Below are 27314 nucleotides of genomic sequence, written 5' to 3'. Positions count from 1 at the left end.
AAGAACGCCTCCATTATTATGCTATATTAGTCAATATAACACACTGCACCTGTCATAACTTCAAAAAATAAATGGTTCTCAAAAAAATCTCAACGTAGGGTGCTAGATAAAGTCTCTCTCTAACGAATTCCAGCGTTTCATCCTGTTCTGATATTTTCTCTTTTATATATCATCCACAGAAAATGCCTCCATTATTATGTTGGCTTGAAAAAGCCAACATACTGTTCTTCATCTTAATTAGTGGTGCTTGCATTTATGCAAAGCATCACTATTATTATTGCTCATACTTATTATTATGTTGGCTTGAAAAAGCCAACATACTGTTATTGCTTTTAAACTTATTATTATTATTCTTTCTTCTCCTCCCAAAATTTCTGACACTAACTCGTCCTAGAGCTTTCAAGCTACATGCACCAAATTTTCCACAGACCTTCAGACTGGTCTGACTTAGTGTGCTATATCTTTTCTAACTGATGGGACCTTCCGAATTCCTAAACGGGGGGCTCGAACACCCCAAAATTTCCATTGACTTAACATTGAGACAAACTTTGACGGGTCATAGCTGTGAGTGAGAAACTTGTAGAAACTTGTGGCTTACCACATTTAAGGTGGCTGACAGGCTCTGTAAGAACATACATCACAATGGGGTGTAAGCTATACCCCTGGGGTGTAAGAGGCCCCCAAAATTTCCCATTGACTTATAATGGGGCAGGAAACATGCCCATATAAGGGAATAAAAGCGTCCCAGATGGAATATCTTTACTTTAGAGTGTCGTAGAGACATGGGGGTGGGCTCATTTTACTCAGTCATCCAATCAGTCTCTTAGGATCGCCCCAAAGCTATTTAGCCACGCCCCTAGCAACAATTTTGGGTACCCTAGCAACATCTCCCATAGACTACCATTATAAAAAGCCCAGATGGATATCTTTGCACCAGAGTGTCATAGAGACATAGGGGTGGGCTCATTTTACTCAGGCATCCAATCAGTCTTAATAGGATTCTTATTGAGGTGTTAAGCCACGCCCCTAGCAACCAAATATGAGCACCCTAGCAACATAATAAACAAAGCCTTATATCTTTGGATCTGAACATCATAGAGACATGGGGGTTGGGTCTTCGGGTCATGTTAGCTTCATGCTAGCTCCATGCTAAGTCATACTAGCTTCATGCTAGTTTCATGCTAGCTTTATGCTAATTTCATAATATAGCTTGCTAACTTCATGCTAAATCATGCTAGCTTCATGTTAAATCTTGTTAGCTTCACGCTAAATAGTGCTAGCTTCATGCTAATCATGCTAGCATCATGCTAATCATGCTAGCTTCACGTTAAATCATGCTAGCTTTATGCTAATCATGCTAACCTCATGTTTTCTTCATGCTAATCATGCTAGCCTCATGCTAGTTTCATGCTAATCATACTAGCATCATGCTAGCTTCATGCTAATCATGCTAACATCATGGTAGCTTCATGCTAATCATGCAAGAATCATGCTAGCTTCATGCTAATCATGCTAGCATCATGCTAGCTTCATGCTAATCATGCTAGCATCATGCTAACTTCATGCTAATCATGCTAGCATCATGCTAGCTTAATGCTAATCATGCTAGCATCATGCTAGCTTCATGCTAATCATGCTAGCATCATGCTAGCTTCATGCTAATCATGCTAGCATTATGCTAGCTTCATGCTAATCATGCTAGCTTCATGCTAATCATGCTAGCTTCATGCTAGCTTCATGCTAATCATGCTAGCTTCATGCTAGCTTCATGCTAATCATGGTAGCTTCATGCTAGCTTCATGCTAATCAATGCTAGCATCATGCTAGCTTCATGCTAATTTCATGCTAATCAATGCTAACATCATGCTAGCTTCATGCTAATCATGCTAACATCATGCTAGCTTTATGCTAATCATGCTAGCATCATGCTAGCTTCATGCTAATCATGCTAACATCATGGTAGCTTCATGCTAATCATGCTAACTTCATGCTAGCTTCATGTTAATCATGCTAGCATCATGCTAGCTTCATGCTAATCATGCTAACATCATGCTAGCTTCATGCTAATCATGCTAGCTTCATGCTAGCTTCATGCTAATCATGCTAGCTTCATGCTAATCAATGCTAGCATCATGCTAGCTTCATGCTAATCAATGCTAGCATCATGCTAGCTTCATGCTAATCAATGCTAACATCATGCTAGCTTCATGCTAATCATGCTAGGATCATGCTAGCTTCATGCTAATCATGCTAGCATCATGCTAGCTTCATGCTACGCTTTTTCAAGCCAACATAAAGTTTGTCTTCAAACTTTAATATCTAGTTATATCTTATTATTCTTATGTCTGCACACTTTTTCGGCGCGTAACTCGTCCCGCACGGTTTGCCACAGTCCCATGAAAGAGGGCTCAAATCGACCGGATTATTAAGGAGAGGTGTGCTATGACTTTTATAAGCGATCGGGGGCAGGATTTTCGAAAGGGGGGCGAAAAACCACCCGAAAAATCCCATTGACTTAACATTGGGCCGAACTTTGACGGGTCATAGCTCCGCTTGAGGATTTTGTAGAAACATGTAGGTTACAACATTTGAAGAGGGTGATAGACTCTGTAAGAACATACATCACATTGGGGTGTAAGCTGTACCCCTGGGGTGTAAGAGGCACCCGAAAATTCCCATTGACTTATAATGGGGCAGGAAACATGCCCATATAAGGGAATAAAAAAGTTCCAGATGGGATATCTTCGCTTTACAATATCGTAGAGACATGGGGGTGGGCTCATTTTACTCAGACATCCAATCAATTTACCAGGATAGTCCCAGAGCTATTAAGCCACGCCCCTAGCAACCACTTTTAAGCACCCTAGCAACATAAAATTCAAACAGTTATATCTTGACATCAGAACATCGTAGAATCATGGGGGTTGGACCGTTTTACTCATGACTTGGAGGGTAATCACTGGCCGCATCATTGGCCACGCGCAAGCCACGCCCCTAGCAACCAAATTGGAGCACCCTAGCAACCGAATAAACAAATCCTTATTTCTCCGCATCAGAACATCGTAGAGACACGGGGGTTGGACCATTTTACTTGTGACTCAGAGCGTAATAACTTGCGACATCATTGGCCACTCCCAAGCCACGCCCCTAGCAACCAAATTGGAGCACCCTAGCAACCGAATAAACAAATCCTTATTTCTCCGCATCAGAACATCGTAGAGACACGGGGGTTGGACCATTTTACTTGTGACTCAGAGCGTAATAACTTGCGACATCATTGGCCACTCTCAAGCCACGCCCCTAGCAACCAAATATGAGCACCCTAGCAACCGAATAAACAAAGCCTTATATCTCTGCATCAGAACATCATAGAATCACGGGGGTTGGACCGTTTTACTCGTGACTCGGAGGGTAATCACTGGCCGCATCATTGGCCACTTCCAAGCCACGCCCCTAGCAACCAAATTGGAGCACCCTAGCAACCAAATAAACAAACCCTTATTTCTCCGCATCAGAACATCGTAGAGACACGGGGGTTGGACCATTTTACTTGTGACTCAGAGCGTAATAACTTGCGACATCATTGGCCACTCCCAAGCCACGCCCCTAGCAACCAAATATAGTACCCTAGCAACAGAGTAAACAAAGCCTTATATCTCCGCATCAGAACATCGTAGAGACATGGGGTTTGGACCGTTTGACTCGTGACTCGGAGGGTAATCACTAGTGGATGCCATTTTTTTCCCTAGCAACCAAATACAGTACCCTAGCAACAGAGTAAACAAAGCCTTATATCTCCGCATCAGAACATCGTAGAGACACGGGGGTTGGACCATTTTACTTGTGACTCAGAGCGTAATAATTTGCGACATCATTGGCCACTCCCAAGCCACGCCCCTAGCAACCCAATATAGTACCCTAGCAACAGAGTAAACAAAGCCTTATATCTCCGCATCAGAACATCATAGAGACACGGGGTTTGGACCGTTTGACTCGTGACTCGGAGGGTAATCACTAGTGGATGCCATTTTTTTCCCTAGCAACCAAATACAGTACCCTAGCAACAGAGTAAACAAATCCTTATATCTCTGCTTCAGAACATCGTAGAGACACGGGGGTTGGACCATTTTACTTGTGACTCGGCATGTAATCACTAGTGGGTGCCATTTTTTTCCCTAGCAACCAAATACAGTACCCTAGCAACAGAGTAAACAAAGCCTTATATCTCCACATCAGAACATCATAGAGACACGGGGGTTGGACCATTTTACTTTTGGCTTGGAGTATAATCATAAATTGTCCCCTGAAATTTGCCACGGCAAGCACCACTCACATTTTCTTCAGGAAATGTACCTATCTAGTCTTATTATTATTATTCTTCTTCTGATCCCTACTTTTTCTGACTGTAACTCCTCCTAGAGCTTTCAAGCTACACCCACAAAACTTTACAAAACTTTTAAGACTGGTCCGTAGATTTATGCTATGACTTTTCTAACTGATGGGACCTTCCGAATTCCTAAACGGGGGGCTCAAACACCCCAAAATTTCCATTGACTTAACATTGAGACAAACTTTGACGAGTCATAGCTGCGAGTGAGAAACTTGTAGAAACTTGTGGGTTACCACATTTAAGGAGGCTGACAGGCTCTGTAAGAACATACCTCACATTGGGGTGTAAGCTGTACCCCTGGGGTGTAAGAGGCCCCCAAAATTTCCCATTGACTTATAATGGGGCAGGAAACATGCCCATATAAAGGAATAAAAGCGTCCCAGATGGAATATCTTCACTTTAGAGTGTCATAGAGACACGGGGGTTGGACCGTTTTACTTGTGGCTTGAAGGTTGATTATTATGGGATGCCATTTTTCTCCCTAGCAACCAAACTTAGTACCCTAGCAACGGAATAAACAAAGCCTTATATCTCAACATCAGAACATTGTAGAGACACGGGGGTTGGACCGTTTTACTTGTGGCTTTAAGTGTGATCATTATGGGATGCCATTTTTCTCCCTAGCAACCAAACTTAGTACCCTAGCAACGGAATAAACAAAGCCTTATATCTCCGCTTCAGAACATCATAGAGACACGGGGGTTGGACCGTTTTACTTGTGGCTTGAAGGTTGATCATTATGGGATGCCAATTTTCTCCCTAGCAACCAAACTTAGTACCCTAGCAACGGAATAAACAAAGCCTTATTTCTCCGCTTCAGAACATCTTAGAGACACGGGGGTTGGACCGTTTTACTTGTGGCTTGAAGGTTGATTATTATGGGATGCCAATTTCCTCCCTAGCAACCAAACTTAGTACCCTAGCAACGGAATAAACAAAGCCTTATATCTCAGCATCAGAACATTGTAGAGAAACGGGGGTTGGACCGTTTTACTTGCGGCTTTAAGTGTGATCATTATGGGATGCCATTTTTCTCCCTAGCAACCAAACTTAGTACCCTAGCAACGGAATAAACAAAGCCTTATATCTCCGCTTCAGAACATCATAGAGACACGGGGGTTGGACCGTTTTACTTGTAGCTTGAAGGTTGATCATTATGGGATGCCATTTTCCTCCCTAGCAACCAAACTTAGTACCCTAGCAACGGAATAAACAAAGCCTTATTTCTCCGCTTCAGAACATCTTAGAGACACGGGGGTTGGACCGTTTTACTTGTGGCTTGAAGGTTGATTATTATGGGATGCCAATTTCCTCCCTAGCAACCAAACTTAGTACCCTAGCAACGGAATAAACAAAGCCTTATATCTCAGCATCAGAACATCATAGAGACACGGGGGTTGGACCGTTTTACTTGTGGCTTGAAGGTTGATCATTATGGGATGCCAATTTTCTCCCTAGCAACCAAACTTAGTACCCTAGCAACGGAATAAACAAAGCCTTATATCTCCGCTTCAGAACATCATAGAGACACGGGGGTTGGACCGTTTTACTTGTGGCTTGAAGGTTGATCATTATGGGATGCCAATTTTCTCCTTAGCAACCAAACTTAGTACCCTAGCAACGGAATAAACAAAGCCTTATATCTCCGCTTCAGAACATCATAGAGACACGGGGGTTGGACCGTTTTACTTGTGGCTTGAAGGTTGATCATTATGGGATGCCAATTTTCTCCCTAGCAACCAAACTTAGTACCCTAGCAACGGAATAAAAAAAGCCTTATATCTCCGCTTCAGAACATCATAGAGACACAGGGGTTGGACCGTTTTACTTGTGGCTTGAAGGTTGATCATTATGGGATGCCAATTTCCTCCCTAGCAACCAAACTTAGTACCCTAGCAACGGAATAAACAAAGCCTTGTATCTCCGCATCAGAACATCATAGAGACACGGGGGTTGGACCGTTTTACTTGTGGCTTGAAGGTTGATTATTATGGGATGCCAATTTCCTCCCTAGCAACCAAACTTAGTACCCTAGCAACGGAATAAACAAAGCCTTATATCTCAACATCAGAATATTGTAGAGACACGGGGGTTGGACCGTTTTACTTGTGGCTTTAAGTGTGATCATTATGGGATGCCATTTTTCTCCCTAGCAACCAAACTTAGTACCCTAGCAACGGAATAAACAAAGCCTTATATCTCCGCTTCAGAACATCATAGAGACACGGGGGTTGGACCGTTTTACTTGTGGCTTGAAGGTTGATCATTATGGGATGCCAATTTTCTCCCTAGCAACCAAACTTAGTACCCTAGCAACGGAATAAACAAAGCCTTATATCTCCGCTTCAGAACATCATAGAGACACGGGGGTTGGACCGTTTTACTTGTGGCTTGAAGGTTGATCATTATGGTATGCCAATTTTCTCCCTAGCAACCGAACTAAGTACCCTAGCAACGGAATAAACAAAGCCTTATATCTCCGCTTCAGAACATCATAGAGACACGGGGGTTGGACCGTTTTACTTGTGGCTTGAAGGTTGATCATTATGGGATGCCAATTTTCTCCCTAGCAACCAAACTTAGTACCCTAGCAACGGAATAAACAAAGCCTTATATCTCCGCTTCAGAACATCATAGAGACACTGGGGTTGGACCGTTTTACTTGTGGCTTGAAGGTTGATCATTATGGGATGCCAATTTTCTCCCTAGCAACCAAACTTAGTACCCTAGCAACGGAATAAACAAAGCCTTATATCTCCGCTTCAGAACATCATAGAGACACGGGGGTTGGACCGTTTTACTTGTGGCTTGAAGGTTGATCATTATGGGATGCCAATTTTCTCCCTAGCAACCAAACTTAGTACCCTAGCAACGGAATAAACAAAGCCTTATATCTCCGCTTCAGAACATCATAGAGACACTGGGGTTGGACCGTTTTACTTGTGGCTTGAAGGTTGATCATTATGGGATGCCAATTTTCTCCCTAGCAACCAAACTTAGTACCCTAGCAACGGAATAAATGTTAGCTTCATTCTAGCTTCATGCTAATCATGTTAGATTCATGCTAGCTTCATGCTAATCATGCTAGCATCATGCTAGCTTCATGCTAATCATGTTAGCTTCATGTTAGCTTCATGCTAATCATGTTAGCTTCATGCTAGCTTCATACTGATCATGCTAACATCATGCTAGCTTCATGCTAATCATGCTAGCTTCATGTTAATCATGCTAACTTCATGCTAATCATGCTAACAGCCAGATAGCCTACTAAAATAAACTTCTGTCAAACCATTTAAAATGTTCAGGCTACGCTTTTTCAAGCCAACATAAAGTTTGTCCTCAAACTTTAAAATCTAGTTATGCTATATTAGTCAATATAGCACACTGCACATGTCATAACTTCAAAAAATTAATGGTTCTCAAAAAAATCTCAACATAGGGTGCCAGATAAAGTCTCTCTCTAATGAATTCCAGCGTTTCATTCTGTTCTGATTTTTCCTCTTTTATATATCATCCACAGAAAATGCCTCCATTATTATGCTATATTAGTCAATATAACACACTGCACCTGTCATAACTTCAAAAAATAAATGGTTCTCAAAAAAATCTCAATGTAGGGTGCCAGATAAAGTCTCTCTCTAACGAATTCCAGCGTTTCATCCTGTTCTGATATTTTCTCTTTTATATATCATCCACAGAAAATGCCTCCATTATTATGCTATATTAGTCAATATAACACACTGCACCTGTCATAACTTCAAAAAATCAACAGTTCTCAAAAAAATCTCAACGTAGGGTGCTAGATAAAGTCCCTCTCTAACGAATTCCAGCGTTTCATCCTGTTCTGATATTTTCTCTTTTATATATCATCCACAGAAGAACGCCTCCATTACTATGCTATATTAGTCAATATAGCACATTGGACATGTCATAACTTCAAAAAATTAATGGTGGTTCTCAAAAAAATCTCAACGTAGGGTGCTAGATAAAGTCCCTCTCTAACGAATTCCAGCGTTTCATTCTGTTCTGATATTTCCTCTTTCATATTTCATCCACAGAAGAATGCCCCCATTATTATGCTATTTTAGTCAATATAACACACTGCACCTGTCATAACTTTTAAAAAATCTACAGTTCTCAAAAAAATCTCAACGTAGGGTGCTAGATAAAGTCAATCTCTAATTAATTACAGCGTTTCATCCATTTCTGATATTTCCTCTTTCATATTTCATCCACAGAAGAATGCCCCCATTATTATGCTATTTTAGTCAATAAAACACACTGCACCTGTCATAACTTCAAAAAATAAACAGTTCTCAAAAAAAGCTCAACGTAGGGTGCTAGATAAAGTCCATCTCTAATGAATTCCAGCGTTTCATCCATTTCTGATATTTCCTATTTTATATATCATCCACAGAAGACTGACAACCTTTCCTGTAATAACTTCAAAAAATTAATGGTTCTCAAAAAAATCTCAACATAGGGTGCCAGATAAAGTCTCTCTCTAATGAATTCCAGCGTTTCATCCATTTCTGATATTTTCTCTTTTATATATCATCCACAGAAGAACGCCTCCATTATTATGCTATATTAGTCAATATAACACACTGCACCTGTCATAACTTCAAAAAATAAATGGTTCTCAAAAAAATCTCAATGTAGGGTGCCAGATAAAGTCTCTCTCTAATGAATTTCAGCGTTTCATTCTGTTCTGATTTTTCCTCTTTTATATATCATCCACAGAAAATGCCTCCATTATTATGCTATATTAGTCAATATAACACACTGCACCTGTCATAACTTCAAAAAATAAATGGTTCTCAAAAAAATCTCAATGTAGGGTGCCAGATAAAGTCTCTCTCTAACGAATTCCAGCGTTTCATCCTGTTCTGATATTTTCTCTTTTATATATCATCCACAGAAGAACGCCTCCATTACTATGCTATATTAGTCAATATAGCACATTGGACATGTCATAACTTCAAAAAATTAATGGTGGTTCTCAAAAAAATCTCAACGTAGGGTGCTAGATAAAGTCCCTCTCTAACGAATTCCAGCGTTTCATTCTGTTCTGATATTTCCTCTTTCATATTTCATCCACAGAAGAATGCCCCCATTATTATGCTATTTTAGTCAATATAACACACTGCACCTGTCATAACTTTTAAAAAATCTACAGTTCTCAAAAAAAGCTCAACGTAGGGTGCTAGATAAAGTCAATCTCTAATTAATTACAGCGTTTCATCCATTTCTGATATTTCCTCTTTCATATTTCATCCACAGAAGAATGCCCCCATTATTATGCTATTTTAGTCAATAAAACACACTGCACCTGTCATAACTTCAAAAAATAAACAGTTCTCAAAAAAAGCTCAACGTAGGGTGCTAGATAAAGTCCATCTCTAATGAATTCCAGCGTTTCATCCATTTCTGATATTTCCTATTTTATATATCATCCACAGAAGACTGACAACCTTTCCTGTAATAACTTCAAAAAATTAATGGTTCTCAAAAAAATCTCAACATAGGGTGCCAGATAAAGTCTCTCTCTAATGAATTCCAGCGTTTCATCCATTTCTGATATTTTCTCTTTTATATATCATCCACAGAAGAACGCCTCCATTATTATGCTATATTAGTCAATATAGCACACTGCACATGTCATAACTTCAAAAAATTAATGGTTCTCAAGAAAATCTCAACATAGGGTGCCAGATAAAGTCTCTCTCTAATGAATTTCAGCGTTTCATTCTGTTCTGATTTTTCCTCTTTTATATATCATCCACAGAAAATGCCTCCATTATTATGCTATATTAGTCAATATAACACACTGCACCTGTCATAACTTCAAAAAATAAATGGTTCTCAAAAAAATCTCAATGTAGGGTGCCAGATAAAGTCTCTCTCTAACGAATTCCAGCGTTTCATCCATTTCTGATATTTTCTCTTTTATATATCATCCACAGAAGAACGCCTCCATTACTATGCTATATTAGTCAATATAGCACATTGCACATGTCATAACTTCAAAAAATTAATGGTTCTCAAAAAAATCTCAACGTAGGGTGCTAGATAAAGTCCCTCTCTAACGAATTCCAGCCTTTCATCCTGTTCTGATATTTTCTCTTTTATATATCATCCACAGAAAATGCCTCCATTATTATGCTATATTAGTCAATATAACACACTGCACCTGTCATAACTTCAAAAAATAAATGGTTCTCAAAAAAATCTCAACGTAGGGTGCTAGATAAAGTCCCTCTCTAACGAATTCCAGCGTTTCATCCATTTCTGATATTTTCTCTTTTATATATCATCCACAGAAGAACGCCTCCATTACTATGCTATATTAGTCAATATAGCACATTGCACATGTCATAACTTCAAAAAATTAATGGTTCTCAAAAAAATCTCAACGTAGGGTGCTAGATAAAGTCCCTCTCTAACGAATTCCAGCCTTTCATCCTGTTCTGATATTTTCTCTTTTATATATCATCCACAGAAAATGCCTCCATTATTATGCTATATTAGTCAATATAACACACTGCAGTTATGACATGTGCAGTGTGCTATATTGACTAAAACAGCATAATAATTGAGGCGTTCTTCTGTGGATGATATATGAAAGAGGAAATATCAGAGGAAGATAAAACGTTGGAATTCGTTAGAGAGGGACTGTATCTAGAGCCCTACGTTGAGATTTTTTTGAGAACGGTAAATTTTTTTGAAGTTATTACAGGTAAGGTTCTCAGCCTTCTGTGGATGTTATAGGAAAGAGGAAATATCAGAAATGAATAAAACGCTAGAATTCTTTAGAACGGGACTTTATCTAGCACCCTACATTGAGATTTTTTGAGAACTGTTTATTTTTGGAAGTTATGACAGGTGCAGTGTGTTATATTGTCTAAAATAACATAATAATGGGGGCATTCTTCTGTGGATGAAATATGAAAGAGGAAATATCAGAAATGGATCAAACGCTGGAATTCATTAGAGATGGACTTTATCTAGCACCCTACGTTGAGATTATTTTGAGAACTGTTTATTTTTTGAAGTTATGACAGGTGCAGTGTGTTATATTGACTAAAATAGCATAGTAATGGAGGCATTCTTCTGTGGATGATATATAAAAGAGGAAATATCAGAACAGAATGAAACGCTGTAATTTATTAGAGAGGAACATTATCTAGCACCATACGTTGAGATTTTTTTGAGAACCATTAATTTTTTGAAGTTATGACAGGTGCAGTGTGTTATATTGACTAATATAGCATAGTAATGGAGGCGTTCTTCTGTGGATGATATATAAAAGAGAAAATATCAGAAGAGGTTGAAACGCTGGAATTCGTTAGAGAGGGACTTTATCTAGCACCCTACGTTGAGATTTTTTTGAGAACCATTTATTTTTTGAAGTTAGGACAGGTGCAGTGTGTTATATTGACTAATATAGCATAATAATGGAGGCATACTTCTGTGGATGAAATCTGAAAGAGGAAATTTCAGAAATGGATGAAACGCTGTAATTTATTAGAGATGGACTTTATCTAGCACCCTACGTTGAGATTTTTTTGAGAACCCTTAATTTTTTGAAGTTATTACAGGAAAGGTTGTCAGTCTTCTGTGGATGATATATAAAATAGGAAATATCAGAAATGGATGAAACGCTGGAATTCGTTAGAGATGGACTTTATCTAGAACCCTACGTTGAGCTTTTTTTGAGAACCCTTAATTTTTTGAAGTTATTACAGGAAAGGTTGTCAGTCTTCTGTGGATGATATATAAAATAGGAAATATCAGAAATGGATGAAACGCTGGAATTCGTTAGAGAGGGACTTTATCTAGCACCCTACGTTGAGATTTTTTTGAGAACCATTTATTTTTTGAAGTTATGACAGGTGCAGTGTGTTATATTGACTAAAATAGCATAATAATGGAGGCATTCTTCTGTGGATGATATATAAAAGAGAAAATATCAGAACAGGATGAAACGCTGGAATTCGTTAGAGAGAGACTTAATCTAGCACGCTATGTTGAGATTTTTTTGAGAACTGTTGATTTTTTGAAGTTATGACAGGTGCAGTGTGTTATATTAACTAATATAACATAATAATGGGAGCATTGTTCTGTGGATGAAATCTGAAAGAGGAAATATCAGAAATGGATGAAACGCTGTAATTTATTAGAGATGGACTTTATCTAGCACCCTACGTTGAGATTTTTTTGAGAACCCTTAATTTTTTGAAGTTATTACAGGAAAGGTTGTCAGTCTTCTGTGGATGATATATAAAATAGGAAATATCAGAAATGGATGAAACGCTGGAATTCATTAGAGATGGACTTTATCTAGCACCCTACGTTGAGATTTTTTTGAGAACTGTTTATTTTTTGAAGTTATGACAGGTGCAGTGTGTTTTATTGACTAAAATAGCATAATAATGGGGGCATTCTTCTGTGGATGAAATATGAAAGAGAAAATATCAGAACAGAATGAAACGCTGGAATTCATTAGAGATGGACTTTATCTAGCACCCTACGTTGAGATTTTTTTGAGAACTGTTTATTTTTTGAAGTTATGACAGGTGCAGTGTGTTATATTGACTAATATAGCATAATAATGGAGGCATTTTCTGTGGATGATATATAAAAGAGAAAATATCAGAACAGGCTGAAACGCTGGAATTCGTTAGAGAGGGACTTTATCTAGCACCCTACGTTGAGCTTTTTTTAAGAACTGTTGATTTTTTGAAGTTATGACAGGTGCAGTGTGTTACATTGACTAAAATAACATAATAATGGAGGCATTCTTCTGTGGATGAAATATGAAAGAGGAAATATCAGAAATGGATCAAACGCTGGAATTCATTAGAGAGAGACTTTATCTAGCACACTACATTGAGATTTTTTGAGAACCATTAATTTTTTGAAGTTATGACAGGTGCAGTGTGTTATATTGACTAAAATAGCATAATAATGGAGGCGTTCTTCTGTGTATGATATATAAAAGAGAAAATATCAGAAATGGATGAAACGCTGGAATTTGTTAGAGAGGAACATTATCTAGCACCCTACGTTGAGATTTTTTTGAGAACCATTAATTTTTTGAAGTTATGACATGTGCAATGTGCTATATTGACTAATATAGCATAGTAATGGAGGCGTTCTTCTGTGGATGATATATAAAAGAGAAAATATCAGAAATGGATGAAACGCTGGAATTCGTTAGAGAGGGACTTTATCTAGCACCCTACGTTGAGATTTTTTTGAGAACCCTTAATTTTTTGAAGTTATTACAGGAAAGGTTGTCAGTCTTCTGTGGATGATATTAGAGGTCTTCACGGGTCCACTTAGATCCGAAAACCCGAGGTCCGACCCGAGACCCGATCGGGTTCGGGTCTAAAAGTTTCACATGTGCCTCGGACACGGGTCGGGTACAATAATAGCGGCAACGGGTCTCGGGTAATTTAAAAATGAATGTGTTTTTTCTGAACGGACCCGAGAAGACCCGAACTCTCTCGCCTGTGTGCGTCAATGTCCTTTTCAAACCTCTCATCTGTTTGCCAAGAGCGCTTGCGACATTGCGTGGTTGTCGGAAGGTTCATTTTCGTTGAGACAAACATGTCAGTCAATTATAAATGTACATTTTATGCGGTTACGTTGGTGTCGTCGTCAGATAACAAAGTAAAACGAATGGAGCAGCTCGCCAAATTGGTTGCAAGGCCACCGGAGTTTCTTTCTGTCTGACTGCTGCGCATGGGTCTGCAGAATGCACACACGTCAGTGCCGTTTACATTCGGTTCCAGTCGGGTTAAAAAAAATGTTCACTAGTTCGGGTCGGACTCGGGTCTAATTTTCTCGGGTTTGTCTCGGGTCGGGTCTTTCTTTAAAATTTTTTTATTTATGCACGTCGGGTTCGGGTATGAAGTGATTCGGGTCATTTCGGGTCGGGTACATTTCTTTGGACCCGAGAAGACCTCTAGATGATATATAAAATAGGAAATATCAGAAATGGATGAAACGCTGGAATTCATTAGAGATGGACTTTATCTAGCACCCTACGTTGAGCTTTTTTTGAGAACTGTTGATTTTTTGAAGTTATGACAGGTGCAGTGTGTTATATTAACTAATATAACATAATAATGGGAGCATTGTTCTGTGGATGAAATCTGAAAGAGGAAATATCAGAAATGGATGAAACGCTGTAATTTATTAGAGATGGACTTTATCTAGCACCCTACGTTGAGATTTTTTTGAGAACCCTTAATTTTTTGAAGTTATTACAGGAAAGGGTGTCAGTCTTCTGTGGATGATATATGAAATAGGAAATATCAGAAATGGATGAAACGCTGGAATTCATTAGAGATGGACTTTATCTAGCACCCTACGTTGAGCTTTTTTTGAGAACTGTTGATTTTTTGAAGTTATGACAGGTGCAGTGTGTTTTATTGACTAAAATAGCATAATAATGGGGGCATTCTTCTGTGGATGAAATATGAAAGAGAAAATATCAGAATAGAATGAAACGCTGGAATTCATTAGAGATGAACTTTATCTAGCACCCTACGTTGAGATTTTTTTGAGAACCCTTAATTTTTTGAAGTTATTACAGGAATCTGTAGTAGATTACCTTTTATTTTTAAAGTTAAATAAATGAATGTTTCCATTTCTTAAAATGTTTTTTATGTTTGATCATTATTATTCTTAACGAAGAACTAAACACCAATAAAATAGTACAATGACAAACTTTATATTAAACAGCTTGTTTTATTAAAACGAATTTGACGGATGGTATCTGCGTTATAACATAAATTAATGAAAGACATAATTTTTTAGTTCTACGAATTCTTACTATTTGTTCATTATTATTTTTTTATTAAAACAGAACAAGAGACATTATTAAAATGACTCGCTTAAATTAAGCAGAACGTTTAGCAAAACGAATAGACAGAAAACAATTTACCAGCCTTATAATATAAATAAATATAAAGATCCTTAGATTTTCAAAACAAATGGGTTTGCGGGTTTTTATCAATATTAAACCACAACGATATTAAACATGGACAAACATCCCTAGGTTAAGCGAAGAAATTAAACTTGAATCCTATGTATTATCAAAGCTTTCCGAGTTTCACATTCACGTGAATTCTGTAAGTCGGGAAATTATTTACACCATATGAGTGCAGCATCATGTGCGGTGGAAACCTAACTCGGTTTCTATCGAACACACGTCGCTCTCTCTCTCCATCAAAGTCATAATACGTCCCTGTATATGTGCACTACATGGTTAATATAGCGGGTGGTTTTCTGCAGATGATATTGAATATAAATTACATGAAAATGATATGAAACGGTAGACTGGCTAAAGTGGAAGTTGATCTCGTCGGTTATGTGCAGTTTACATTTAAAGTGATTAAAGTCAATATGCTGTAGACACACATTTCATTTGAAATAAACATGTACAAATAAAAGTAATAAATATTTTACAGGTTTCTGACTATTTTCTGTTCAAACCGAAGGCTGACAAGTCTCAAATTTTTGTGGTAACTGTTCCTTTAAATACACAGCCAATGACATTGCAAGGGAGGAGCTTGAAGCGCTCTGATATTTTTTAAGGTGGAACGGATAGTTAGGCGAATAAGGAGCTGGCGAATCGGGAGCTGGATTCAGCCTCGTCCTTGAAATGCATATCATAAACAGGATTACCAATGATCTGACTTTGGACAGAGTGCAGCTCTCTGCACGTGCGCGATAGTGATGGAGGCGCAAAGATGCAGCGAGTTATATTTTAAACAAAAGGATAGTTTGCCTCAGCTTGCATGAAACGCATAAAACTGAACAAATACATAAGGATTACTACTTTAGTTTATGTTCAGACTTCGGACAGATGCGAGCACGTGAGACAGAGAGAAGCGCAGCTGCTTATTATGCTGGATTTATTTCAGATGCTATGAGTCCAAGACACGCGCATTAAGTCCATGTGCATTAAGTCCGTGTTAGAGATGCGCGGATGGACTATTATTTCATCCGCAACCGCATAACAAAACTCATCATCCGTACACCATCCATCCGCACCAAGGTTTCTGACCAGTTTTCAAAACTGTACCCGCCCGCCATCCGCTATCTGGGCGATGCAAGGCGCTGCTGATGACAGCCGCGAGACTAGAAACCTCTTGAATATCAGCAGTGAACTCCGTCTTCGATCGGCGCACAGGGACAAAAATAAATAAATAAATAGCCTCAATTAAACGCAAAAACTACATAGTCTGCACTGGTGTCATCCTGATTTACCACGTTGTAAAACTTATTCCAGGCAACCCTTTCTGACATTCTATTTCCTTTGTTTTTAATTCTCATTTTTTGAGTTTGCCACGTTCCTCCTTCGCCAGCGTTGATAAGAGCTGTGTCAAAATGCGTCCTCATTTCTCCGCGCTGTTAATGATAGAACGAATGGATCCTTAACAATTAAAACAATTAAAAGCTTTATTAAATAAAAGTGTGTATTTATTAAAAAACTTTTTCTTGTCACTGTTTTAGTATTATAAGTTATGTTTTTTGTTAATATTATTCTGTTTATGTTGCGTATATTTCTAGGTTGATATTTGATATGCTGTTGAATAGATTAATCTACATCAATGTGTCATATGTTCTAAAATAAATTAATATTTTTCTGATTACATATTTATTTTAATAAGTCAGAAATGTCTCCGCTGTTTTCTGCTGACAGGCGCGGTGGGCGCTACTGGGGGCGTGTGCAGCAGGTGACGCAAATTTTGGGTCCTCAGAAGGCTAGACCGTCTCATTTCAGTTCTTTTCTTGAACTTCTGAGGCTGCCACTATGAAAGACAGAGATGTCGCATGACTTAGAAGGACAGAGCTAATAACAAGCAGTCGATCCGGCACCCGCCCGAATTTAATTAAAATATTATTTTTCGTCACGTCATCCGTCCGATCCATGTAACTGCCAACCGCGCATAGTCCATGTGCGTGCAAGAAAGAATCCTCTCTCTTCAAGCTCTCGCGTTGAGTGAAGCCCACAAACCCCCATGCGAGTTGTGCAATGTGCATGTTAATGTTAAAGTATTATAATAATAATAATAAATAATGGCATATCATTTTTGTCTAAATTATATGCCATATAAAAAATATGTAAAAATCGAGAATCGGATCGAATCGTGACCTTAGAATCGAAAATGTAATCGAATCGAGGATTTTGAGAATCGTGACACCCCTAATCTCTGATAGTATTTTATAAGTTTCAGTTTTAAAGCTGTGCCACATGTTGACCCAAACTTTAAAACCTGAACTTTAAATTATGCAAATCTATGAGTCTGACACCCTATATGCATTTGGTGCACATGTCATTATGCACAATTGATCAAACTTTGAATGAAGTTATAAGACTCAACCTCCTTGACTCATTCTAGGCATAAGATAGGCTACCCAAAAAGACTCAATTAACAAGAAAAACAACATACTGATTCAGCAATATATCTTATAAATTAGCCATAGAGATTCCCTAAGCTGGTCAGCAGTTAGTTATAAAATACCTATAGTTAGGTCGTGATTCATTTGTATAATCAAAATACATTATTTTATTAAACTATACAATCAGTTGTATCCAGTTATCTAGTTAACATTTTGTAATGAGATGAGTGACATGGCTATACATACTTTAATACTTTGTTTCTAGACTTCTATTAGGTTTTTTCGACATGGGCACCATTCTTACCTCTCTTTCTCTCTCTCTCTCTCTCTCTCTCTCGCTCATCTCTACAGTAATGTCAAATGATCCTGCGCGAATGCGCATTCTTGAGGTTCTGAGTGAGACGCGGAACTGCGTCTGAGCAAATGTTGACAATAACGATCAACGCGTCGTTTAAATGAGCGGTAAAAACGCGGTTTTGTTGTGGGTTCCTTCAGGGGCGGCGTTTGCGTATGGCAGGGTATGGCAGTTGCCATACCCTAGCATTCAGACAAAACAGCAGAAATCAACAGGCTATAATGAAGCTCCTTAAAAATAATTGTAAATATTTTCAGTAGAACATATCTGAACATTGGTACATCACTAATATGGATAATTTACGCGTGTGCTCGACTTCATGCTATAATACAGGAACCGACATGTGGATGACGTCAACGTGCCGCGAGAGCGGTTTGAAAGCAAACTCTTCCGATGATTTCTCGCCTCAACCTCGCGGTACTTTGATGTCATCAACCTGTCGTTCTTGCAGCGCAGCTTGAATTGTGCAGAAGGTTTCATGATGACCGCTGTTGTTATAATCTTTATTTTCGCAAGTAAACTCCTTTTTTTGTTTTAACATTCAAACAGACTCGTGGTTCTCCCCCACACTCACGCAATGCATATTGCATACATTATTCCAGAAGTAATTTTTGTTCTCTGTGGATAAATAAAAATGTTCTCGTACACTGGGAAATTGTAGCGCAGTCGAAGTGATTGTGAATTGTATTAATTATTTGCGCGCGTTTTTGAATATGGCTACTTGTGGAATAAAAACTGCACGACGACAAAAGGTAAGACTTGTTTTTGCCTTTAGCCCTGTTTTACTAAAAGTTTTATGTAGTGTTTTAGTCTTAGTTGGTTAGCTGGCTGGGTTAACTGTGTGCTCTATCACATCATTAAACGTCTTTATTGTGTTTTTATAAGTGTTTATTGGCGGCTGTCATGACAAGATTTGTGAAGGGATGTAACAGTATGTTTTGATATTATCTTGTTTTAGTTTTATCTGTTGCTGGAGTTCCACTTAGTTAAGAATGTTAACATTTGAAAAGCATTTTAAACAACCATGATTTCTATTTTTGTTTTTCATTTGTATTGCTTCCGTATTGTTGTTAGTAAGTGTACATCCGTGCAATCATAGTATGATTTTATACAGGTTGGTGGAGTATGTACACATATGGATATAATGCGGTTTCATAGATTCGTTATTTGAATGGCCTTCTTGTACGAATAATTTTTGCCATACCCTAGGTTTTCGTGAAACGCCGCCACTGGGTTCCTTGCACGCACGAGTGTGAAGCCTATGAATGAAAGCACGTCAATAGGCTTGTTCGACTTCATGCGGCGCCGCAACAATCGACAGCCGGGTGACTTCAAACTACCGCGAGAGTGATCCGCGAAATCATACGGAGGAGTTTGCTTTTAAATCGTTCTCGCGGAACTTTGACGTCATGCATGCAGCACCACAAGAACCAGCAGCCGGATGAAGTCGAACAAGCCTATTCTCTTCAGTTCACACGCACCAGCGCAGCGCGTACACTGGCGCGGAGCAGAGCGAGAACTTAATGGATTTTAAACCCTGCATATGTATCCGAGTCCTGATCGGGAGGTAACGTCCGATTCCGATCGAGTCTGAAACCACGTGATCGGGGCCGATTTCCGATCACGTGATCGGATCGGGACATCCCTAGTGTAAACATATTTGCGTCCTCTCTTTTTTTTTTGTAGGAATGGAAATTGAGATTCAGAACATCCACATTCTTTCCTTACGCAGATGGAATATCATAAAAAATAGCATTGAATGTGCAATTTACCCCCTACTTTATTGGAGCTTTGGTACTGTCATGTCTTATTTTCTGTTTGCTCAGCAACATAATCACCCTTTGTGTGCATGGTTAATTTTTTTTTTCTTTGAAGCTATTTTTCATTTTATAGTTTTTGGCTTTTCACTCTCTGGTAGGGCTGTGCAAAAAATAGACTGCGATTATCATGCGCGTGTCATCAGTAAAGCCGGTTCCGTGATTAGAAGTAAATCGCCATCAGCTGCTTTCAGATGGAGCGGCATTTATTGCACAGACCCGTAGTTCACTGAGAAGCTAGGCAAAATCGCATAGATAATCGGAATCGATTTTCCTCGATTATGAACCCGATTTTGCCTAGCTTCATGGTGAACTGTGCAATAAATGCCGCTTTATCTGAAAGCAGCTGATGGCGATTTAATACTTATCACCGAACTGGCTTTAATGATGACACGCGCATGATAATCGCAGTCGATTTTTTGCACAGCCCTACTCTCTGGCTGTATTCAGAAATAGCATACACCCAAAATGCTCGGTCAAAAAAGGACGATTGTGTTATAATTTAAAGGAAAACACCACAGTTTTTCAATACATATCTTTTTTCAATGCATACACTTAATCTTTGTACAGCGTGTCGTGAATTTGTTAGCATTTAGCCTAGCCCCATTTATTCCTTAGGATCCAAATAGTGATGAATTTAGAAACCACCAAACGCTTCCATGTTTTCCCTATTTAAAGACGGTTACATGAGTAGTTACACGAGTAAGTATGGTGGCACAAAATAAAATGTGCCGATTTTTTTTGAGCTAATAAAAAATCAGAACTATATTGTATGGCGGAAGAGCACTTAGTTTGCAGCACTTTGACATTGTGAGCAAAAACATCACTCCGGACTATACTCGCTCAAACTTCCGTCAATATTACTGCGCCCAAGGTCGAAGTGCTGCAAACTAAGTGTTCTTCTGTCATAAAATAAAGTTCTCATTTTTTATCCGTTAAAAAATTGCCACGTTTAATTTTGTGCCACCATACGTACATGTGTAACAGTCTTTAAATATGGAAAACATGAAAGTGTTTGGTGGTTTCTAAATTCATCTTTGTTTGGATCCTAAGGAATGAATGGGGCTAGGCTAAATGCTAACACATTCACAACACGCTGTACAAAGATTAAGTGCATACATTGGAAAAAGATGGGTATGTATTAATTAGGGATGGGCACGAGTACTCGATTGCTCGAGTACTCGAACGTGGCATTGATGATCGATCACGAAAACGATGATCATGTGGGTTTATTTATTTTTTTTATTGTGGATATGGCGGCATTTGGGTGTCTGGTTAGTGTTACAAGCGCATGTGGTAGTAAAGACTGGGTCTGGAGATGCGTGTTTGACGTCGTGTCGAGCTACGCAGACCGACGTATGACATCAGTACCATGCGTGATTCAAAAACAAACAGATAATTCCGCGCGACCGCGCATCAGCAACCCCCCGGTCCGCGTATGCGCGGCAGCCCGCGAGCCCGCGAAGCCGGTCACACCTCACATCACTGAGGCACTATGGTTTAAAAGGATGCCGTGATTTTTGGAAATACAGTCAGTCAGTTGCAAAATGTACAGCGCCGTCAAAAGTTCAATGGGTTATCATCTCATATTTAAACATCAAATTTCAAGAGATACCAGAGATCCATACGAGCATTACCATTACATCTTGACTGAGGTAAGAGGACGACACGACACAGCTAAATGCTAAAATGATACCAAAAGACTTAAAGCTGCTTAATGTTATGAAGCTTGTGCTTTGACTGGACGTGTTTAAAAGTGCGCTGTTTATGATGCACATTCACAAAGGGAGTTAAACTTTCTTTTTTTTAGATAACTTAGTTGAAAACTTAGTTGAAGTCTTGCATTTATGCATATAGATGGAGGTTTTACATTTATGTTGTATAAAGGCTTAATATTATGCAGAGTGTTAGAGTGTAAAGTTAGAGGTTTCTGTTAAAAACATTTAATTCATTAAAAATCTAGTATATGTTCATTGTTCTGTCATAGTTTCTTCGAAATTAAGTTTTATTTGAGTGTTTTGAATAAAAATATTTTCATTTTCACCATGACGTGTACGCCCCGCCCCTTTGATTGCCCCGCCCCCAGTTAATCGAGTACTCGTTCTTCAGACCTATGGATTAATCGAAATGAAAAAATGACATAAATGCACATCCCTAGTATTAATTTGTCTAAGTTGAGGTAAGAACATACTAAAATATTGAAAAACGGTGGTGTCTTCCTTTAATCTATGCTTGGTTTCAACCCAAAATTCTGTGTTGTTTTAAACCATTGTTGGGTCAACTATTAACACTTTCTAAGTTAATTTAACCCAATGTAACCCAAGAGTTGTCCTTTCTTGACCTAATGATGCTGGTTTGAAATGAACCCAGCATTTTTTTTTTCAGAATGTAGCCTACTACCAGAATTCACCTACTTTGCAATGTAACCTAATGCAGAGTAAGTAAATGACATTTCTGAATGCATTGAATACATCTATGACCTACTTTTTGTATTGCACATTTGCTGAAATGTGCAGCATACAACAGAGTGCACTCTGTGGAAACCATATACCACAATGCAATGCACTTTAACAATAATACCAAGCTTACCTTCCACAAGTTTAGAGCGGATGGCATTTAAAGAATAATACAAAATGTTGAAACGATCAGTGCATTCTGCATGTTGTTTTGCATATTATACTACTTTAACAGTACCCTAGGAAATATGAAGTGTACGCTGCACAGTACAGTTTGCAGCTAGGAGTATTTTACTATTCCAATCCAAGCACAACCATTATCATTGTTTTCATCCGCAAAATTCATTCTCCATTTTATTAAATGCATTTGAAATGGGTTTTCATGCATAAGGTTAGGTCAGCAAGGAGCCCTCAGGCTCAGATCATGCCAGACAGCGTGATTCTAGGAGCATAATGAAATCTATGGCTTACATTCTGTGAATTCTGCCTGTGAACTTGCCATCACCATGGAGACCCGTTTCATATGCTTTCAGTCTAGGTGAGGGATTGGTTAGGCCTTCAAGAGAGCTCATTGGTTATGTTGGGTTTATGCATTCATTTCAAAGCAGTCTTCAAGAAACTTACAAAGTTTTGCTGCTAAACGCCCGAAGGGTCTCCACACAACACCAAAACCTACGCTTTATCAGACAAGTGGTCATTATCACAAGAACCATTAGAAATGTAGTGCTTGTCAAATGGCAGCCCACAGGCACTTCTCCAAAAAGGTCCTGTTGAAAAATTCGCCACATCCTCCCATTGTTTGTCTAGACTTGTTCCATCTCGGCATTATGCCGACCTTTCAACGTAGCCTACTAATGACTGTCTTTGTTCAGGTTAAACGCGGCTCTTTAGGAAGCAGTAAGGAAACGCTGTCATCTGAGCATTTTTCAATAGCATAAGAAGATTTACATCGCCCCTCCTCAGTCTTAGAGAAGCTATGTATCTGTATTTGTCTTTTGATGCCAAATCCCAACATATTTTTAGGTCTTAAAGGCTCTTCCTGCCAGACACAGACAACCCATTGAGAGATTTATGATATTGATGGAACGGAGCCCAGAGGCTTGTTTGTGTGTTGTTGTTATTTCTCAAACCAATCACAATTTGGCCGACAGATCATCCAAATTCCTCCTTTCCGTGTTGAATTCGGCTCTGGACTTTTGTAGCTATGCATGCAGGTGTGATATAAATACATTTCTGGACATACTACATCTTGTGTGTAAAGTGTCCACTGTTTGCACACTGTAGACTGTCAGCAGATTTAGTAGTGCACGAATTGGGAAGCAGGATGTCAGTCATGTGGCTTATTTTCCAAGCGCAAGAGAGGAAAATTTCGACAGATGTAGTGACATTCCTCTCGCTGGGAGCGAAAGCCCCCCTCCCCTTTACAAAACAATATGCAATACCAGTGCAACAACGTAAGCCTTGGCAATGATGATGACTTCATGCAATAGCCTGGTAAGATTTCAAATCACATGTGCATTTTAATACTAAAACAAAACAAGCCTCTCGCTTTTGATTTTTTAATCCGGTTATCATATTTCATGCTGAACCACCGTGTTAAAATGAAAAGTGTGAGATTTAAATAATTGAATGAGGTATGGCTGCTGGCTTGCTTGTATGTTTTGCACAGTGTGGACAAAGATTTTGTAGCTTGCACAATAGACTGTTTTGCTTGTTTGTTTGCTTTTCCACACCAAGTTATGTAGTTTCACCTTGACTATTTTGTGTTATTGGAGGAGTTTTGTATTGATAAAGTTCAAAATTGCATTTCTAATAAATACTGTTTTGGTTTTATTATAATATTTACGTTATTAGTTATGTCTATAACACCATCAATTTAATATCAGCTCAATTAATGTTTGGAAATATAGACGGGAGTGTGAGAATTAAATTTAAATTAATTGCATTAAAAGATCCATAGAGACAAGTAATGAGTTAAAGGGATAGTTCACCCAAAAATGAAAAATCTGCCATCATTTACTCAATTTGTTGCAAACCTGTATACATTTCAGATATTTTGAAAAAAAAAATTGTAACCAAACAGATCTGATGTTAAATTTGGAATAGTTCACCCAAACATAAAAATTCTTTCTTTATTCTTCTAAACAAAAAGGAAGATATTTGTAATCAAGGAGGAAGCAGGGGCACCACTGAATTCCATAGTAGGAAAATACTAAGTCAACGGTGCTCCAAAACTGTCTGGTTACAAATTGTAATATAATGTGCATCATAAAATCACAAAGAGATGTATAAAGGTTTTGAACAACTTGTGGGTGGGTAAATGATGACAGAATTTAATTTTTTTTTAAAGCTATGAAGGTACAGCCCACAATATCATCAAGCATGGCTTCGGTTCAGAAAAAGATTTTTTCTCTTTTTATTTTTCTTCTTTTCGCTGCAAAGAGCGCACATGCAATTTGTATGGCAAGCCTATTGCGGGCTACCATTTTAATAATAAGCCCAGTCTCATGTGAGAACTTTGTGTTGTTTCCTTGTCACTTCTCGCGTGCGTTTGGTTGTGAGATGTAGTTTGCGGACCGGGACAAAGTCATCAGAAATTCTTCCTATGGTAATATCATGCAGTGTGAAAGATCTGTGACCTGACTACTTTGAAAATCATGCAGTCTTGACATGATTAAGTGTCTTGCGAGCGTCACTTTTATCATAAACCCTTTCGATGCGTATGCAGCAGGCTCTTATTTTGACAAGACGCATGATGAACATTGTTCACATGATGCAACCAACACATATTTTGACATGAGGGCCAACACACACGACACACACAGGAATATTTTGAATTGGCCCCCCTCGGGACGCCACTCCCTTCATAACCGATAAGTATTACCTTTAGCTAATATTTTACAAGCCATTGGCAGGCATGGCAAAAATGAATGTTAAACCATAGACCAATATTTTATAGCTACAACCATGAACTGGCCAATAATATAGTAATTAATAATTTCAGGCCCTGTTACATCATTCTTATTATCTGCTGAAATGTTAGCAGTCCCTCATAATACAAGCTTTCTTTCATCTTGTACTCATTCAGACTCTTTTGTCATACCAACGCTTTTCATTTCAACCCATCTTGGCAGCAGATGGATGTCCTGGTGTGTGTTATTGTGGCTCAGAATCTCCTTAGTCAGATCTGTTTTTAGTGACGCAGCGTTCGTATTCAGGCAGCGTAGGACTTTGGCTCAGATTTAGAAGAAAGTGACTGTGTCATCTCACGTTAGGTCGAGAACTTGGGCGTTGTGATGTAATCATGTCCATGACTCACTTCCTGAATGTTTTTTGTGGGTTTTCTCTCATCACAGTTATAGCTTAGACTCCGAGTGAGTGAGAGGGAAAGTTCTTGGCTGGTGTTCAGATTGGTAGCTGGATCAGTTTGTTCTGGCTCCCTGGAGATGTCCACGTGTTGCACTTCATACTTTCTGTGTTGTTTTCCACCAGATAAAACTGAGATGAAACTTTTGGATACTAGTTTGAATTGAAACCAATATGCTTTTTCTTATGCTGTCTCATATTAAACATTCATGCATCATACCATAGCATTCATACCATATAGTTTAACCCAGTTGGGGTGCTAATATAAAGCTTTTGATGTGGACAGCACCACTGCCATTTAAACCCCAGTGTTTCCCACAGTCTATTCCAAAACAAACACGCTCTCCACCCCCATTCACCTCCTGTCTCCTGCCCTGGAGCCATACCAAATGTAACCTCACATCTGGAGCTATGGGTTAGCCAGGCCTGTCTGGGGTTAAACGTAATCGACCATAGATGACCCGGTCTGGAGTTATTCTTCGGTCATTGGAAGCGAATCTGTTGAATCTTTTGTTTCACATCAAGAACAGATTTTAAAGTGGATTTGATTCTATTTTTTTATGGTTTAAAATCTACTTTGCTCCACATATTGATCATTATAATAAGTGCAAAGGTTATGTTTCAAACCCAAAGGAACACACAGGCTGTGCATTTAATGTGCTTTTCATCAGCATGTTACTTAAAGATAAAAGTGTCTTCCAAATGCATAGTATAACACTTGAACAATGAAAATTGCTTTTAATGTAGTCATGTTGCACAACCTGAGCCAAAGCATGGCCCATAGACTGTATAAAACATGGCCGTAGTGTCTGTGACATTACCTGAAGGACATTTTTGAAGCTCAAAGATAACCAAAAGTTGAGCATTTTAATATGGGGGGGGGGGGGGGTCTATGGGATTGACGCCCTTTTGGAGCCTGTCTCTAGCAGCCAGCCAATGAATTGCAGTTTAAGGCACTTCCATGTTGGATTCACGACAGAGACCGGAAGGTTGCCCCTTGGCATGGACTCATTAACTGACTTACTGACTAATGATGCTAATGAATCTTTGCACAAAGCCAGTAGCTCATTAATCACATGACTTCCTGTGAAATAACATGCCATTTAAGGTAATCAAAGGGTGTGGCTTAAATTGGAAAATGATAAATTGTTGCAATGGAGTCGTGGGCGATAAGACTTGCATGGGATGTGAGAGGTTGTAGGAAATTTGTTTTAATAGGAGCCTTGTGCAAGTATGAGAACCCTTTCTGTTTGTATTGTATCTTTTTTATTATACCTACGCTGAGGCATTAACAATTAGTTTTTTTTTACAGCTGTGTGGAGGTAGAAGAGCACTATGCCGTGGACATTGATGTTTACCATTGTCCCAACTGTGACGTCCTTCATGGACCCTCCTTGAGTACGTATCCCTTCTATGATGTCTGTTAGAGTATCCCACTAAAGCCCAAAGTATAGTTTTTTATGTGTATGCAAACACACGCACTCTTCTGATGACTGTATGTGGACCCA

General features: G+C 38.7%; 1 protein-coding gene across 2 annotated transcripts in view; it reads left to right on the top strand.

The window, feature by feature from the left end:
- kdm7ab (lysine (K)-specific demethylase 7Ab) overlaps positions 1–27314 on the top strand; it is a 62900-nt gene that overhangs the window by 11535 nt on the left and 24051 nt on the right. For both annotated transcript variants that reach the window (XM_065291746.2, XM_065291745.2), the window contains exon 2: positions 27119–27204. In XM_065291746.2, coding sequence (XP_065147818.1) covers positions 27119–27204 — 86 coding nt within the window. The remainder of the gene's footprint in view (positions 1–27118; positions 27205–27314) is intronic.

The sequence above is a fragment of the Paramisgurnus dabryanus genome, chromosome 23 (genome assembly GCF_030506205.2).
Source record: "Paramisgurnus dabryanus chromosome 23, PD_genome_1.1, whole genome shotgun sequence".
NCBI classification, from domain to species: domain Eukaryota; kingdom Metazoa; phylum Chordata; class Actinopteri; order Cypriniformes; family Cobitidae; genus Paramisgurnus; species Paramisgurnus dabryanus.
Note: the sequence above shows the minus strand (reverse complement) of the source record. Positions and strands in the feature narration are given on the sequence as shown.